The sequence below is a fragment of the Cotesia glomerata genome, linkage group LG4, assembly GCF_020080835.1.
Source record: "Cotesia glomerata isolate CgM1 linkage group LG4, MPM_Cglom_v2.3, whole genome shotgun sequence".
Taxonomy (NCBI): domain Eukaryota; kingdom Metazoa; phylum Arthropoda; class Insecta; order Hymenoptera; family Braconidae; genus Cotesia; species Cotesia glomerata.
In genome coordinates this window covers 5,000,001-5,015,886 of record NC_058161.1, presented here as the reverse complement: position 1 = coordinate 5,015,886, position 15,886 = coordinate 5,000,001, and the positions used below count along the sequence as shown (strand labels likewise).

Below are 15,886 nucleotides of genomic sequence, written 5' to 3'. Positions count from 1 at the left end.
TCGAACAAATAAATTTATCTTTTTTAAAGACAAAGCACGAATTTTTGAAAATACAATTTTGAGAAAATCGTGTTTAAAGTTTCAGTATGATAAAAAAATAAAGCTCCGATGCTTTTGAATATGTAAAATAATTACGTAAATATTTAATATTATATTTTTTATAATATAATATAATATAATATATTATATTTTTTAGACATGGAAAAAATTTGATTTTTTAATATTTATAAAAAGATTTTAAAAATGATCTTTAATAAGAATTGTAAAATAAAATTAAAGTTTCCAAATTTGAAATTATAAAAATTAAATTTCCAAAACTCATTTAGTCGAGCACCGTATTGTGATGATAAACCGATAAAGGTTTATTAAATCATTCTTGTTAAAATGCACACGTTCATCAAACACACTAGTGGTCTCAGATACGTTTTTCTACCGAATTAGTTTTCTTATTGATTAATATTAATATTGTTAGAATTAAGAAATTTTTATTCTTTGTTATAATTTTAAGTTATAAATTATATATGAATTTTGTTGATATAAGTATTAATCGCAGGTTCACTTAGTGTAAATTAATTAGTTAAAGTATTTTGGGGCAATAATTAGATCATGTGTTTTCCTTTTTTTAATTATATAAATAAATGATTTATATTGTTATTTAAGTAATTAGTAGCATGATCTGTGATTTAGATACATACTCATAGTTGGGTTATGAAAAATGATAATTTATCGCTAATCACTCTTTTTGGTAGTTCATTATAACTTTTCTTGATAAAAAAATTTTTTCTAAATAATTCAGACTTTTAACTAATAATTAAGACAAGTAATTTATAAAATTGAAATTATTTAAATCAAAGTATACAAAAAAAATATTTCTAATTAAAAAAATTTTAATTTATAAAAAATTTTTTTTATTAAAAAAAATTTTAATTACGATAAAAAATTCAATCGCTCAATCTGTGCATATGGATAAAAATAAAATAATTTAATGTAAAAAATGTAATATTTAAATTGTGAGATAATATTCAATTTTTCAATGCTGTTTACAAAACGCCCTTGAAGATCCACAATACTCATTACATCGTATGTTAATATAATAAGGCCGCTTATGATGCACAAATTATTTTCACGACCGTGAAAATTTTAATCTAATTGCTTCTTCTTCTTTAATAATAAATAAATAAATAAAAAATAATTATTTCTTCTATAGATTAAAAATAACAAGTAAAACTTTATTTTATTTAAGCCTTATAATGTACTTAATAATTATCATAATTTAATTAATAATATTTTAATTGTTAATTACCTGAAATGTGTGTTTGCAAACGTGTGTAACTGTTCAATTGTCACACGAACAATTAATCGGATCTCGAAATTGTTTATTTATTTCTTTTATCTTTATTTTATTATTATAATTAATATTACTATAAAGATGATTAATTATTATTAGGTGATAGTAATTACTTGCATTTAAATTAATTGACATTTAAATAAATTCCAAAAGGATTCGACCGATTAATACTCATGGCTTTTTATACTTTTTATAATAATAATAATTATAATTAATGTAATAATAATTGTTGAGGTAATCCAACTTTTATAACTAAAATTTTATTTTATAAATTATTATATCTTTTAAAATAATAATAATATTAAAAAAATATGTAATAATAACTTAATGAAAAAATAAGTGATAATTGTATTGAATTGTACATTTTATAGAAAATTTTTTACAAGTTACCATACACGATTTCGTTTTTGTTTTATTAGATTTTAAAAAGTAAATTTATAGATTTATATTTTAATATATTTTATTATTAAAAATAATTATTAACAAAAGACAATAATACTCAAAGGCCTGAATAAAACTAGTATGGAATGATATTAACGTGACAATAAAATATTAATGACTGAATGATATTAATGATATTAATGTTAATTAATAAATTAATGAATAAATGATAAAAAAAAATAATTTTTTTTACTGTATGTCGGCCTATTACAGTACAAATAAATACCGCATTCATTTTCAATGATTGAAATATAAAAAATAATTTTATTATTAAATAAATAAAAAAAATTTATATTGTTGTGAATACACAATGTTATGTTTAACGATTTCGTAAATATATATATTTATATTAATTTTAGATTAATTAACAGTGTGCATAAATTATTATTTCTAAAATTATAAATTTAAAAATTAGCCTTAGCTCGGGTGTACAGTGTTTTGATAATTATTTTAAAAATTTGTAATATTTAATTAAAATTTTTTTATTTTTTATTAAAGCCATCGCTTTATTTACTAACATGTAATTTTAAAAATGAAATATGTTTTTTTCTCAGTTACTATTATTATTATTTTAATAATTATATTTTAGTTTGAAATTCATTGCTATTTTAATTATAATTATTTTTATTATTATTACAATTGATATTAATTTTTATATGACTATTGTAGATAGCGAAAAAGTATTTATGTGTAAAGTCGTTATGGTGAGCACGTCGAAAGTTCATCGGATTGTGATTCGTATAAGAGACGATATCAAATATGATCGTTGATCGTGAAGCCATTGGTGAGAGTTTACTGTTTTTTTTATTTCTTCTTTATTATTGTGTACGACTATTATTATTAATTAGTATTATTCATATTTTTAATTATTAATTTAAACTTAATCACTATTGAATTTTTATTGAAAGATTTTTTTTTAAATAAAGAATTTATTATACGTATTTTTATTTTATTTCTTCATTATAAAATATAATCTTCCTTTATAAATTTAAGTCTTCCTACCAGGTGATGTTTAATCCGAAATAATTTAAATAAAAAATTTAATAAATTGTATGCTTAAAAAAAAAAAAAACAAAATTAATTATTATTCAATGAAATAATTTATTATACCAGTTAATCCACATTAATTTAATGACAAAGCAAACCATACCAAGAAGAATATACAATATTTATATTTATATAATATAATTTCATATATATCTCATTACAATAAACTTTTGTTCCATTCATAAATTCATAAATTCATAAATCCACGATGAAAAAAAAAATTTAATATTAATCTTTATAATTAATTTTATTTTTTGTCGTATACCAGCAGCAAAGGATCCAAATCTGGTGCAAAAAATTATTAATATAGTACACTGTCGCGAATACTCGCATATATAAATATGTATAGATATATATTCTTTAGAAGGCTCAACAGTGCTAAGTAAAATAGGCATAGCAGTAGTGTATAAGTCTCGTGTAAGAAGAATATTGTCAGAGGACGAGTTTTTTTTTTTTAATGTATCATTGCTGACATTAAAGTTAGCAGTTATTTGATAATTTTTTTATTTTATTTAAGGGGGTATTCTGGTCTAGAAGCATGAAATTTCAGGTAATTTTTTAAGTGCCGTAAAAAGGTAATCAATATTTTTATTATCCATTTTTTTATGAGTTATTTATTAAAATAAAAATACAGAAAAAAATAAAAAAAGTTGAAAATTCAAAAAATTAGCAGCTGATGAAGTAGAAGGGTCGCAAAAAATTGGCACATGACGATACCCACGATTCAAACTCTCTTGGAATTACAGAAAAGTTGAAAAAAAAAATTTTCAAAAAATGGCGACTGCTTGAAAAAAAAAACATTTTTTTTACTTCTTCGAATTTTTTAAAAAGAGTAAAAATTGAAATTTGGGAATGAACGTAGTTCCAACCATAGCTACATTTTTCTAGATCAATAATCTTTTTTACTTTTTTGTTTCTGATTGCTAGGAGGGTTGGAAACGTGGGTACCATCACGAGCCAATTTTTTGAGACCCCTCCACTTCATCAGCTGCTAATTTTTTGGATTTTCATCTTTTTTTTTTTTTTTTAATTTTTTTTCTGTATTCTTATACATGAAAAGAACAAGATTACACTGGATATAATCCCAAATTATACTGAGTGAAAAAAAATTTCCAGATTACAATGAGTATAATCCAGATATCACTCAGTATAATCTGGATTATACTAGCCACTATCTGAAATTTTTTTCACCACAGATATCACTGATTATAATCTGAGATGATTTCCAGTATCATCTTGTACTTTCCGTGTAATGTTAATAAATAACTTATAAAAAAATGTATAGTAAAAATATTAATTGCTTTTTTTTACGGCACTTTAAAAATTACCTGAAATTTCATGCTTCTAGATCAGAATACCCCCCTTAAGGGGGTATTAGTTAATAAACAATTATTTAATTAATAAATTATTGATAAATCAATTAATTATTAATTAATTAATTAATTAATAACTAATTAATGAATAAAAAATTTTTTGTTCTGAAAAATTATTATTAAAAAATTGAATTTATAATTTTTTTTAATTTCTAAATTTCAATTTTTTTTTACCATAATTTATTTGTTAAAAAAATTCTAAAAATTATTAAATATCTGCTAAATTAATTATCATTTATTTGCTCCCTAATCCAAAGATTTAAATACTTGATACATTTTTATTATTATTAATATAATAATTATAATTATTACCATATGTTATAAAATTTATAACATATAGCAACAATTTTTTAGCCATACTCATATTTAGTTATTGTTGATACGCTTGTTCATTTGAACTCGAATAAATTTATCCGTTCGACCTTTGTCTTGTTTACGATGCGTGAATTTACGTGCAATGTAACAGTGAAGACACTGATTATGATGATGCTGATTGATGGTAGTTGAACAAGTGGTCCAATCTCTCAAGATCATTATTGATAAGTAAGAATGCGAGTTATCATTGTTATTGTTTATGTCACACTGCTGATTCAAAGGCCAACGATCAGTTAAGCTCTATGACAAGAGCTTCTCCTCGGGGATGGTTGGGCTGGTAGCCACTGATGGGATTCCTGATGCTCGTCTTGTTGCTTCGGACTCTCGCAGGGCTTCATCAAAGCTCTGGGTCGAGTTTGATCTTGATGGTGTTACTTTAGTCTATATTGGATAAATTTTTATTAGCTTTAGTTTATCAGATTAAATATAGTTTACTTAGAGTGAAATTTAAGTTGATTAATTATTCAATATTTGGGTTGAAGAAAATTACTTTAAGAGTTTTATTATTGTAATGAGTTATACGATAAAAAAATTACACGGTAGTCATTAAAAATTGAAAGGTATAGATCACGACTTAGACTCTCATTAAAAAATCAATTTTCGTTGTTATAGATTATTTTTTATTCAACAAGGGCAGCAATTAGACTTCTTTTAATCAACAGAAATATTAATATAATGTTTAAAACTTTGAAATTTTAGATATTAAAATTTTTAGACACTAAATTTATATATGCAGTGTAAAACACAAAATAAATAAATATTAAAATTTTATTATAATTAAGACTAAAATTTTTGCGGCAATTTTAAAATAAATGGTTTAATAATTACGGCGAAAATATTGGTCCTATAAAAAATTTTTTTAAAATTTAATTTTATAAAAAAAAATCTTTCTTATGATTTTGAAAAAAAACCACTATTTTTGTTATTATTTTAAAATTAAGATTTATAATGAAAAATTCATTAAATTTTGGGTAATTATTTACAAGTGACGTCAACCCCATTTTGGACCATAACTAGGTGAAAAATTAACATTTAAAAATTTTTTTTTATTCTGATTGTTTTTACGGCGCATTTATGATAAAAAATTTCGTAAAAGAAAAAAATAAAAATTTCGATAGCTTTTTTGCCTTCAAAAGTTGGAAAAAATTTTGCCTCTTATGTTTTTGGATAAAATTTCTATTTTATCTTTTTTTAATGTTTTTGATATATTTCTTTTTGAAAAGTACATAAAAAGAAACAATTTAAAAAAAAAGTTGAATGAAAGTGACGTCATCCCCCTTCCACCACATTGGAGGTCCACCCTCTAGTCTCAAGGACCGATAGTGAGGGATGAGAGTACAGGCGGGCCTTGTACTTACCCCCACCCTTGGGGTAACTCTAGGACCCCAGCAATGAGGGAGGATGGTGGCACTTCCGAGAGGATCCTCAATTCGTACACTTCGGTTATCGTCATTCTATTGTCCCGTATATTATTGTACCCTTGAGTCATATCCATTTGTATAATCTCAATATTGTTAATAAACGTCTTGTAAATGAATAACGCGTTTCTTACATGAATATCACAATTTTATAAAAAATTTATAAATTTTTTTGAAAATTTGGAAAATTTGTTAAAATTGTGATAATCAACTTTTTTTTTTAATTGTTCATTTTTTTTTATGTATTTAAAAAAAAAATCTATCAATAAAATTAAATAGAAATTTCGTTGAAAATAATGAAAATTAAAATGGTGACCCTACTTGTAAATATTTACCAAATTTTTTGATAATTGTGAATTTTACTTTTGAAATTACGCTGAAACTATTGATCCTAAAGGAAGAAGACAAAGAACAATTTTTTTTTTATAAAATTAAATTTTGAATTAAAAATGTCAATTATTCATTATAAATTATTATTTTGACTTTACGCTAATCATAATAAATTAATTATCAAAAAAAATTATAAAAAATCTTGAAAATTTATAAATTAAGATTAACCTTTTGATACTAAATTAAACTAAAAAAATTAATTTTATTATATAAATAGAAATACCACGAAGTTAAAATTTTTTTTACTATCTCAATTAAAATGATTATTATCAAAATACCTTAACATTTTCATAGGCGCTACCAACACGTTCTTCAAGTGAGCGAAAACTATCAGAATTACGCATCTGACCCAACTTCATGGAAATCCCGCTGCCAAAGCCACCCAAGAAACTTTGGGTCATGCCCGCAGCTTGCTTGCAAACGGATTCCGTTTTCTGAAATCTAATTTCCAAAACACATTAATTTCACAGTGCCTTAATTCAAAAACACATCCATTTATAAAAAAAATTTTCATATAATAAAAATAACAACATACAAGAAAATACTAAAAGTACAAGTTAGTGTACAAATTAACACGCGAATAATTCTTCTCTTGTACTTACAAACTGTTTTCGGAGACGGCCCTCTTGACATGACCAAGTTTTTCACCAATGTTCTGATAACTAAATGACACCCAACCAAAAGTGATAAAAAAAAAAGTAGCAAAAAAAACATATTTGTACATGAATGATGCAGTGGTTATTACAATTACATTACGATGAATTTTAATGAGTTACCAAATGAATAAAAATACTAATTAAATAATAAATGATAATTGATAATTATATAATTAATAAAATAACTATTTACATAAGTATAAAAATAAAATCAGTAAAAACTTTCTACCCAATTCAACTAGTAGCTAACCAGAGCATCCTGATCCTTTAATAATTAACAGTTATTTCAAATATACGTACACATTACTCTCCTTGACGTTACGGAGTCCTTGATTTACATCTTCGGTGATGTCTTTCCACACACTGATGCCGAGTTTTCGTTTCAATTCTTGCGATACTCGTACTTTGCTGGCCAACACATGTCTCAATGTTTGAATTTCCTCTTCAACCTATTGAATAAAATTTAAAAAAGTTAATAAACAATTCTTAACATCTAAACTTATTAATAAAAAATATTTAATAAAAAATAACCTTGGCTAGTTCAGTTCTCCACTCAGCTTTTTGACGCTCCTGTTCTTCAAATGATAATCCAGCTAGCTCATTCGCGACATTGTCCGCCGATGGAGAAAGAGAACCAGAATGTAGGGCATCCTCACCTAAAAATACAAAAAAGAATAATTAAAATAAAAATTTAAATTTTTTATCCCTCATTAATATATCCTGAATATCATAAAAAATAAATCATAGAATAATAAATAAAAAGTAATCATTGATTCATTATTATTCATAGTTTTTATTATTATTATTATTATTATTTATCTGTAAAGAAACAACCTAGGAAATTTACAACAATATGTAACATTTTTATGTGTAGAATGTTTAGTAATGTTTATATAAAAGAAATAGCATCTGTAAAAAGAAAATAGATTTAAAAAATTTAAGAGATTGAAGAAATTTTTAAACAAATTTGAAAGAAGAGAAAAACAAAACAAAAAAAAAAAATTAGTAATTGATAATTGATAATCACAAATTGATAGTTTATAACTGATAGTTTATAATCACTATTTGTCTACCTGGAATGCTTTTATTTTAGAATTACCCTTCTTGCTTATTATTATTTTTTTTTTGTTTTTTATTTCTTTAGTTATTTGTTCATTTTTTACCAAGCACACTCTGTCATAATATTTTATGAAAATAAAGTTAGCCGACATTTCAAAATTTTTAGAAATTTTTTATTGAAAAAATTTCACTTAAACAATTAAAAAAAAATTTCACATGTAACAAAACTTGAAAAACTATAAGTGCAACTTTTTAAAAATATCTTTTTAGTTGTAATTTAATTAATAAAAAAAAATAAAAAATTTTTAGACGTCTGCTAACTCCAGTGTCATAATATTTTATGTATCTTTTGGCTGTTAGGGGAGTTTGTCCTTCAGCCAGTAAATAAATTACATTATTATTAATTAATATCCAAATACTGTTAAAATATCTATGTAGACCTGTGTATATTCTTATATGTACTTTTTACTCTTTTATTTTATATTTTTCGCTATTCGGCAATTGCCTTGACATTTAAATAAAATAAATAAATAAATAGTGATTAAATTCACCGAAAAATTAGGACCTTTTAAGCGTTCAAAAAAAAGTCCTTTTCCCTGAAGTTTTTCAAAATAAGACTTAGTCATCTCTTTAAAAATCACTCGAACCGATCTCAATTTACGTAATTTTTTTTTCGCGGCATTGTTACTGTCATTACTGCAATTAGCATCTAGGTCTTGCGAAAAATCAACATCATTAACAAGGATCTCGTCTAGATAAATATTATCGTCTTTCCAGCAGTGAACAACAATTTCTTCGCTGTCATTGAACAGATCATTGTCAATATCATCAAAACTCGGAGTATCAGCAAAGCTCGAATAATACACATCTTCCTCATACTCAAGGGAATCGAACTCACGTTCATTTTCACTCGGACAATCATCACCGTGTTCATTGCAAACTTTGCTTCTAGAATTATTATCTTTACCCTTGACGGAATTAATATCGGGATTTTTATCACCGTCTCTAGTATCTTCTTTCATTGTCTTCTAACGGGTTATTAAATACTTATTACCGCTCATTTAACTTTTTGAACTGTTCACTGTACAGTTACTCTCCTCATATCATATCGTATCACATTTATCACTATTTTATTACTCGCTGAAGAATATGTGATTTATTCAACAGGAAGATGCAACAGAGTAGTTTCAAGTTTAAGGTATCGGGGTCGATCTTCCGAAGAGATACATTAATATCGGTATTAATAATTTTTTTTTTTAAACAAATTATAACACTTTTTATATAAATACACTGGTGAAACAGCTGTAGACAATTGTTGTCGATTTCTCTTTTGTACTGTTAGTACTAGCGATGTTGCGATCGTATTTAGTTTCCGATTTCGAGCAACGATGGCGTAAGATTCGTTTACCTGCACACCTTGAGTATAAAAAAAATATAATAATAATAATAACAAAAACATTAATAATAATTATAATAGAAATAAAAAATGAGATATACAAAACGGTAAAATAGTAGTCGGTAAAATAAGATCATAAAAATAAAAAAATTAAGTGAAAGGCGTCAATATAATGTGAATTATTTTTTGTAGTTGCGGTTTTATGATTCATCTTGTAAAAGTTTTTTAATAAAATTATATTTTTTATAACGATTTCTCTGAACTCTTAAAAAAACTCCGCATTAAAATAATTTTAATTATGATAATTATTATTGTGATAAAGTATAAGATAAAATGCCGGAAACTGTAATAAAAATATGTAGATATACATTAGTTTTAATTTGTTTATATTAATGAATTTTTTAATTGATAACTTGGAATGTAAATTAAAAATTAAAGATAAGCATGGCGTGAGTCAATTTCTGAAATGATTAGACCGATAAAATTAATGAGGAAATTACAAATTACAGAAAAGTTTTTTTGTTAGACAGGTTAGAGCGGATTTTCAATCAAAAAGTTGATTGTTGTTGATTCAATACATGACGTTGAATATTCTGAATAAAAATAAATGTTAATTAATGTTATTGTTATTTTAAGGATCAATTAAATTGAAATTAATTAGTAGGTATGAGCTAAATGTTTTAATACTAAATATTATCTCACCTGTTGGGACAGTGTTCATTTTTCAGGTTTATTTGTCAACTGATAGGAACTTATTTTTTATTCTTATCAATAATATATTTTACTGGGTAGTTGTTAACACACTGTTATATTATTAAATAGCACGTTATTTTCTTGACCAACTATTATTTGACGTGTTATCAATACGGAGTGAGAAATGACGTGTTCTTTGCAAACTGTCAACTCTATGTACTTTATTACTGGATTTAATCGATGCCTAATGCCTATATTCCACGCGTATGTATATATGTATGTAAATATATATATTTATGTCGCGCTTGAGAGTTTTGAGTACTGCTTGTTGAAAATCTATCTCAGATATATAGATGTATTGTATTTTTGTAAACGTGTGTCGAGTCAGATTTCAGACACTTGTCGCCATCTCGCGGTTGCAAGATTGAAGTGGATTGATAAGTTGTGGACTGAAAAAATAAAGAAAATCACGCGGTAAATTTTTATAGAAAATTTAAAAGATACTTCGAGAAAAGAAGCTGAGTGCGAAAAAGTATGGGTATAAAGTTTTTTTTAATATTTTAAACTAAGTTTTCTTTTTTTAATGTAAATTTTATGATACTAAAGTTAATTGACATTTGTCAATTGTTTTGGATTTTTTTAACAACTAAATTTCTATGTAAAAATTTTAATAAAAAAATTCTACATCTAAAAATCAAGAAAAATTACAAGTGCAAACCATTGAATAATAATTTTTTTTTAATTTATTTTTTTCTAGAAAAACAAAAAAAATTGTCAGATGTCAGCTGATTTTAGTATAATTAAATTTTTTAGAAAACTAAAATATGATAAATCAGATCGCACTCAAAATAGCATGAATCTGACAGCTCTTAGAATTTTTCTAAAAAATAAATTATTATAAAAAAAAAAATGCACTTTTTCGATGAGTCTAAAGTTAGCACACAGCTGAAATTTTTAATTTTCAATTTAGCATCTAACTATACGAAATAAGAGTTACTAAAAAATTCGATGTAAGAAACCGCGCGTTTTTTGAAGTACTAAATGTCCATTTTAATAGAAATTTTTTTTTCCTCGTGATTGAGCTGTAATTAAAAAAATTGATGGTCAGAACAGTCTTACGACTTTCAATTGAAATCAAATTATCTGAAATTATGGTATTGAAGTTATTTCATGATTACGCAAAGGTCCATTTTTATTTTTTTTTTTCAATTTTCAGCTTAGAACCTTTGGTACGTTATAACTCTCTTAAGAATGATCGTATGACAAGCAAAAAAAAGCAAATTGTGTAGTTTTGCATAATCTAGAGACCCATTTTTTTAGTTTTTCCTATTTTCGTGTTCCTTTGTTCGCGAAAATATTCAGGGAAGCTTCCTAGGACTTCAAAACGTCGAAATCTGATGAAAAAGAGATTTTCGAAAAACGGGGTAAAACCAATAACTTCCCGATTATTTTAAATTTTCAATTTTTTTCGCGGAAAGTTAAAAAAATTGACATGTAGAAATTTAAAAAAATTAAAAATGCAATTTTTTTTAAATAGTTTTTTGAAATAAATTTATTTGATAAACATGTTATGTAAAAAATATTTAATTTAGGATAATTAATTAATTTTACATTTAAAATATTTAATGTGTTTAAGTATTTGGTCCTAGCGTGTTAGGCTAATAGACCGGGAACTTCCGAGTTTAATTTATTGAGAATGATAAGTTTGTTTGAATAAATTGATGTAGTTGAATAATTTTAATACATATATTGTTTAAGTCCAAAATTAATATCATTAGTTAAGTTTACAATTATTACAATTATTACAGTGATTGAAGTTAACTTTTCTTTCATATAACGATTTTACAATATTACTAAATTCACAAATATTAATAATTTAAAATATACCTGATAAAAATTGATGAACCTTGTTGATTTAATTTGATTTAGTTGGTTTCACTTTACGATTTTACTTTACCTTTACAAATGATTTACTTTCTATACAAAAGATTTACACGTGGTCTATTGAGACTTATTTAAACTATGTACGATGTTAACACTAGGACGTCAGGACAACGAGAGAGATTTTTTGGTGACAATTGCAAGGTGTCGAATTTTAGGGCGTTACTAATTTCCACTCATTGGGGGAAACAAATGTCCAATTATGTGTCTATTTTCTTGGGCCCTTACCCTCTCTCTTAAATTTGTTTAAAAATGTTGCATGAGTCCCTGTACTTGGATCAGAGTGCAACATGCTTTCTCACTTACTCTTATGTTCTATTATTCATCTATGTGTTTGTGTATACGTAAGCGCATTTACGCATAGACAAAGACATACATTTGTACTGTCTACATTAATTTATTTATTAAAATCATATGAATAAATATGTACTCGAATCTAACATTTCTTACGTTTCTTTGAATTTAATTATTTATTTGTAGAAATATTTCTGTTTTATCGTTTTATAAATTTGTTGTATTATTTTAGAATTCAATTGTTTAAAATTTGTTTATTTTAAATTATTTAACTTTCAAGTTCTATTTTTTTATTTGTTTCTCATTTCATATTTAATTTTTGTTGACTAAAAATTATTTTGGAAATTGCATTATTAAAATTTATTTCGATATTTGTCTCAACACTAAAATTTTGTAATTAAATTATTCTAAAATCTTTTGGTTTAAAATAAATCTTTGTATCTAATGTTCTTTATCTTTAAGTATTTCTTATTTTGAGTTTAAGTGAGTTAGCTTACGTATAACAAAACTCCCATTCATCTATTTAATCTCTTAAATATACCTGGGCTCCAGACTAATTACGGAAATTTCCCTGGGCCTTTTGTAAAAATCGAACGAGACACTTAATGACCGCACTCGAATTATCTTTTACAATCGTTAAAATTTAAATAAAATCATACTCGATTTTTTTTTTTTAATTAATAAATATTATACTCGATTTTTATAGTTAATAAATATGTAAAGAAAAATTTCTTTACATAACAAACAATAATTAAAAAATTGTGAAGTGACTGCAAACATTAAGGTCGTTGGATTTTTTGTTTTTTTAATTTTAACTAAATAAAGTGGAATATGCGATTTTTTTAAAATAAAAATAATTGATTTTTTGGAAAAAAAAACGCTTGAAATTGAAAAAATAAAAAAATGGACCTTTAGATTTTGAAAAAACTAAGGAGTGTAATTTTTTTTTTTAATTTTAACTAAGTAAAGTAGAATATACTGTTTTTTCAATTTTTCAAAATGAAAATAATTGATTTTTTGGAAAAAATGCTTCGAATTGAAAAATAAAAAAATGGACCTTTAGATACTGATAAAACTAAAGTGTGCATTTTTTAAATTTATAAATTTCAACTAATTAGTATCTCATATGCAATTTTGAAATTTTGGAAAATTTATTTTTATTGATAACAACAAAGGAATACGAAAATTGGAAAAACTAAAAAAATGGGCTTCTAGATTATACAAAACTACACAATTTGCTTTTTTTTTTTGCTTGTCATACGATCATTCTTAAGAGAGTTATGACGTACCAAAGGTTCTAAGCTGAAAATTGAAAAAAAAAATAAAAACGGACCTTTGCGTGATCACGAAATAACTTCAATACCTTAATTTCAGATAATTTGATTTCAATTGAAAGTCGTAAGACTGTTCTGACCATCAATTTTTTTAATTACAGCTCAATCATGAGGAAAAAAAATTTCTATTAAAATGGACATTTAGTACTTCAAAAAACGCGCCGTTTCTTACATCGAATTTTTTAGTAACTCTTATTTCGTATAGTTAGATGCTAAATTGAAAATTAAAAATGTCAGCTGTGTGCTAACTTTATACTCATCGAAAAAGTGCATTTCTTTTTTTATAATAATTTATTTTTTAGAAAAATTCTTAGAGCTGTCAGATTCATGTTATTTTGAGTGCGATCTGATTTCTCATACTTTAGTTTTCTGAAAAATTTAATTATACTAAAATCAGCTGACATCTGACAATTTTTTTTGTTTTTCTAGAAAAAAATAAATTAAAAAAAAATTATTATTCAATGGTTTGCACTTGTAATTTTTCTTGATTTTTAAATGTAGAATTTTTTTATTGAAATTTTTTCATAGAAATTTAGTTGTTAACACAATCCAAAACAATTGACAAATGTCAATTAACTTTAGTATCATAAAATTTACATTAAAAAAAGAAAAGTTAGTTTAAAATATTAAAAAAAGCTTTGATAAAAAAACTAACCGAAACAAGTAGAAAATAATTATCATACTGAAGTTAGCTGAAAACTGTCAATTTTTTAAATTTTTTTAACAAATCAATACGTTATTATTATAAAAAATATTTTTTAAAATTCCCACATCATTTTTCTTTTTATTTCTACATTTATAATATTTATTTTTTTCGATTCATTCAGTTTTTCATGTTCTTTGAGAAAAAAAATGGCATCTAAATTTTCAATTGACCCTTCAAAATGTCGATAAAAAACAAGACAAGTAAGTACTTTTTCAATTAGCTTTCCAAAGATCAATTTATGCGTGAATCTGGGCAGGAGGAATGTTTGGAGAATCTTCATCCGCTGCTGAGGCTTTAGAGGAGCCCGCGTAACTCGGCCTAACAAATCGTTCATTTGTATGATCGGTGTCCTTGGTCCCTTGGCACCAAATACAACGCCTAGCTGTTTCCAGCAATCACTTATCCTTAATTGTGGCACAGGTTCACTGTCTATTTGAAACAGTTGTTGGGACATGACTTTCATCAGCTTTGCTTTGCCGTTGGGCATTAATGACAAGCAACAGCATTTCTTCGGCATCGGTGCTAGGCCATAATTCTTCATCTCATCGATCACAGCGTTAATTAAGTCCTGGAGTCCTTCTTTCGTGCGGGCTAACAGTAGAAGATCATCAGCAAAAGCATGAACATTGATGGTAGATTGTCCTAGCTTATAACCAATCCCGTCACTCACAGACCCTATTATTTCATTCATGACTAGGTTAAATATGATTGACGACAGTGGATCCCCTTGACGCACACCTTGTCCAGGTTAGATCGGGTCCGAGAATCTTCCATCGACTTCGAGTTGAGTTTGTGCTTCATCATACATTTTTACTACGTAGTTGACTAGGTGCTGGGGGATTCCATTTTTCAATAGTATCCATGGTAGGGCTTTGTGAGAGACTGTATCGAACGCTTTTCTGACATCGATCGCCGCAACGTGTAACTGTCGTAGATTTTTCCATGAGTCATTGAGCACTGATGACAGCACAAACGAGTTCTCCGCAATTCCATCTGCTCTAATAAAGGCTCTTTGGCGTTTATCGAACAGCTCTAGGTCGGTTAAACGGCCGGCCAGCACCCGGTGAAAATGCCGTAGTACTATTGACGATATTGAGATCGGTCTGAACTTCGCAGGGTCCATAGTTCCAGTTTCTTTAGGGATTAGGACTGTACGCGAGTCTCACCACATTTTTGGTGTCTGGCCCCACAAAAGTAAGACATTCATTATTGTTGCTTTGACCATATTGGACACATTGTCCAGCCAGTTTTTCGCTTTTAGTCCATCGGGCCCAGCTGCTGTTTTGTGATCTGGTTTATATTTCTTGCACTCAGCTACTGAAATGGGACGAATCACTTCTTCGTGTATCTTCGCTGGAATTGGTACGAATGTTTGTACAAACCCCTTGCTCGACTCAGTCAGTAGATCACCACAT

General features: G+C 25.8%; 1 protein-coding gene across 3 annotated transcripts; it reads right to left on the bottom strand.

The window, feature by feature from the left end:
* Positions 1-4,588: 4,588 nt before the first annotated feature.
* On the bottom strand, positions 4,589-10,518 carry LOC123264297 (tumor protein D54). Of its 3 annotated transcripts, none has more exons than XM_044727530.1 (6): positions 10,206-10,518; positions 7,580-7,704; positions 7,349-7,497; positions 6,995-7,054; positions 6,671-6,833; positions 4,589-4,965 (listed from the first exon to the last, which is right to left on the bottom strand). In XM_044727530.1, exons 1-6 carry the CDS (start codon positions 10,222-10,224, stop codon positions 4,825-4,827), a joined length of 657 nt encoding a protein of 218 aa, XP_044583465.1. In that variant the 5' UTR covers positions 10,225-10,518; the 3' UTR covers positions 4,589-4,824. The 3 variants fall into 3 exon arrangements, with proteins under 3 accessions (XP_044583465.1, XP_044583462.1, XP_044583463.1); XM_044727527.1 differs by lacking the exon at positions 10,206-10,518 and adding an exon at positions 8,673-9,441; XM_044727528.1 differs by lacking the exons at positions 6,995-7,054; positions 10,206-10,518 and adding an exon at positions 8,673-9,436.
* Between the last annotated feature and the right edge of the window lie 5,368 nt (positions 10,519-15,886).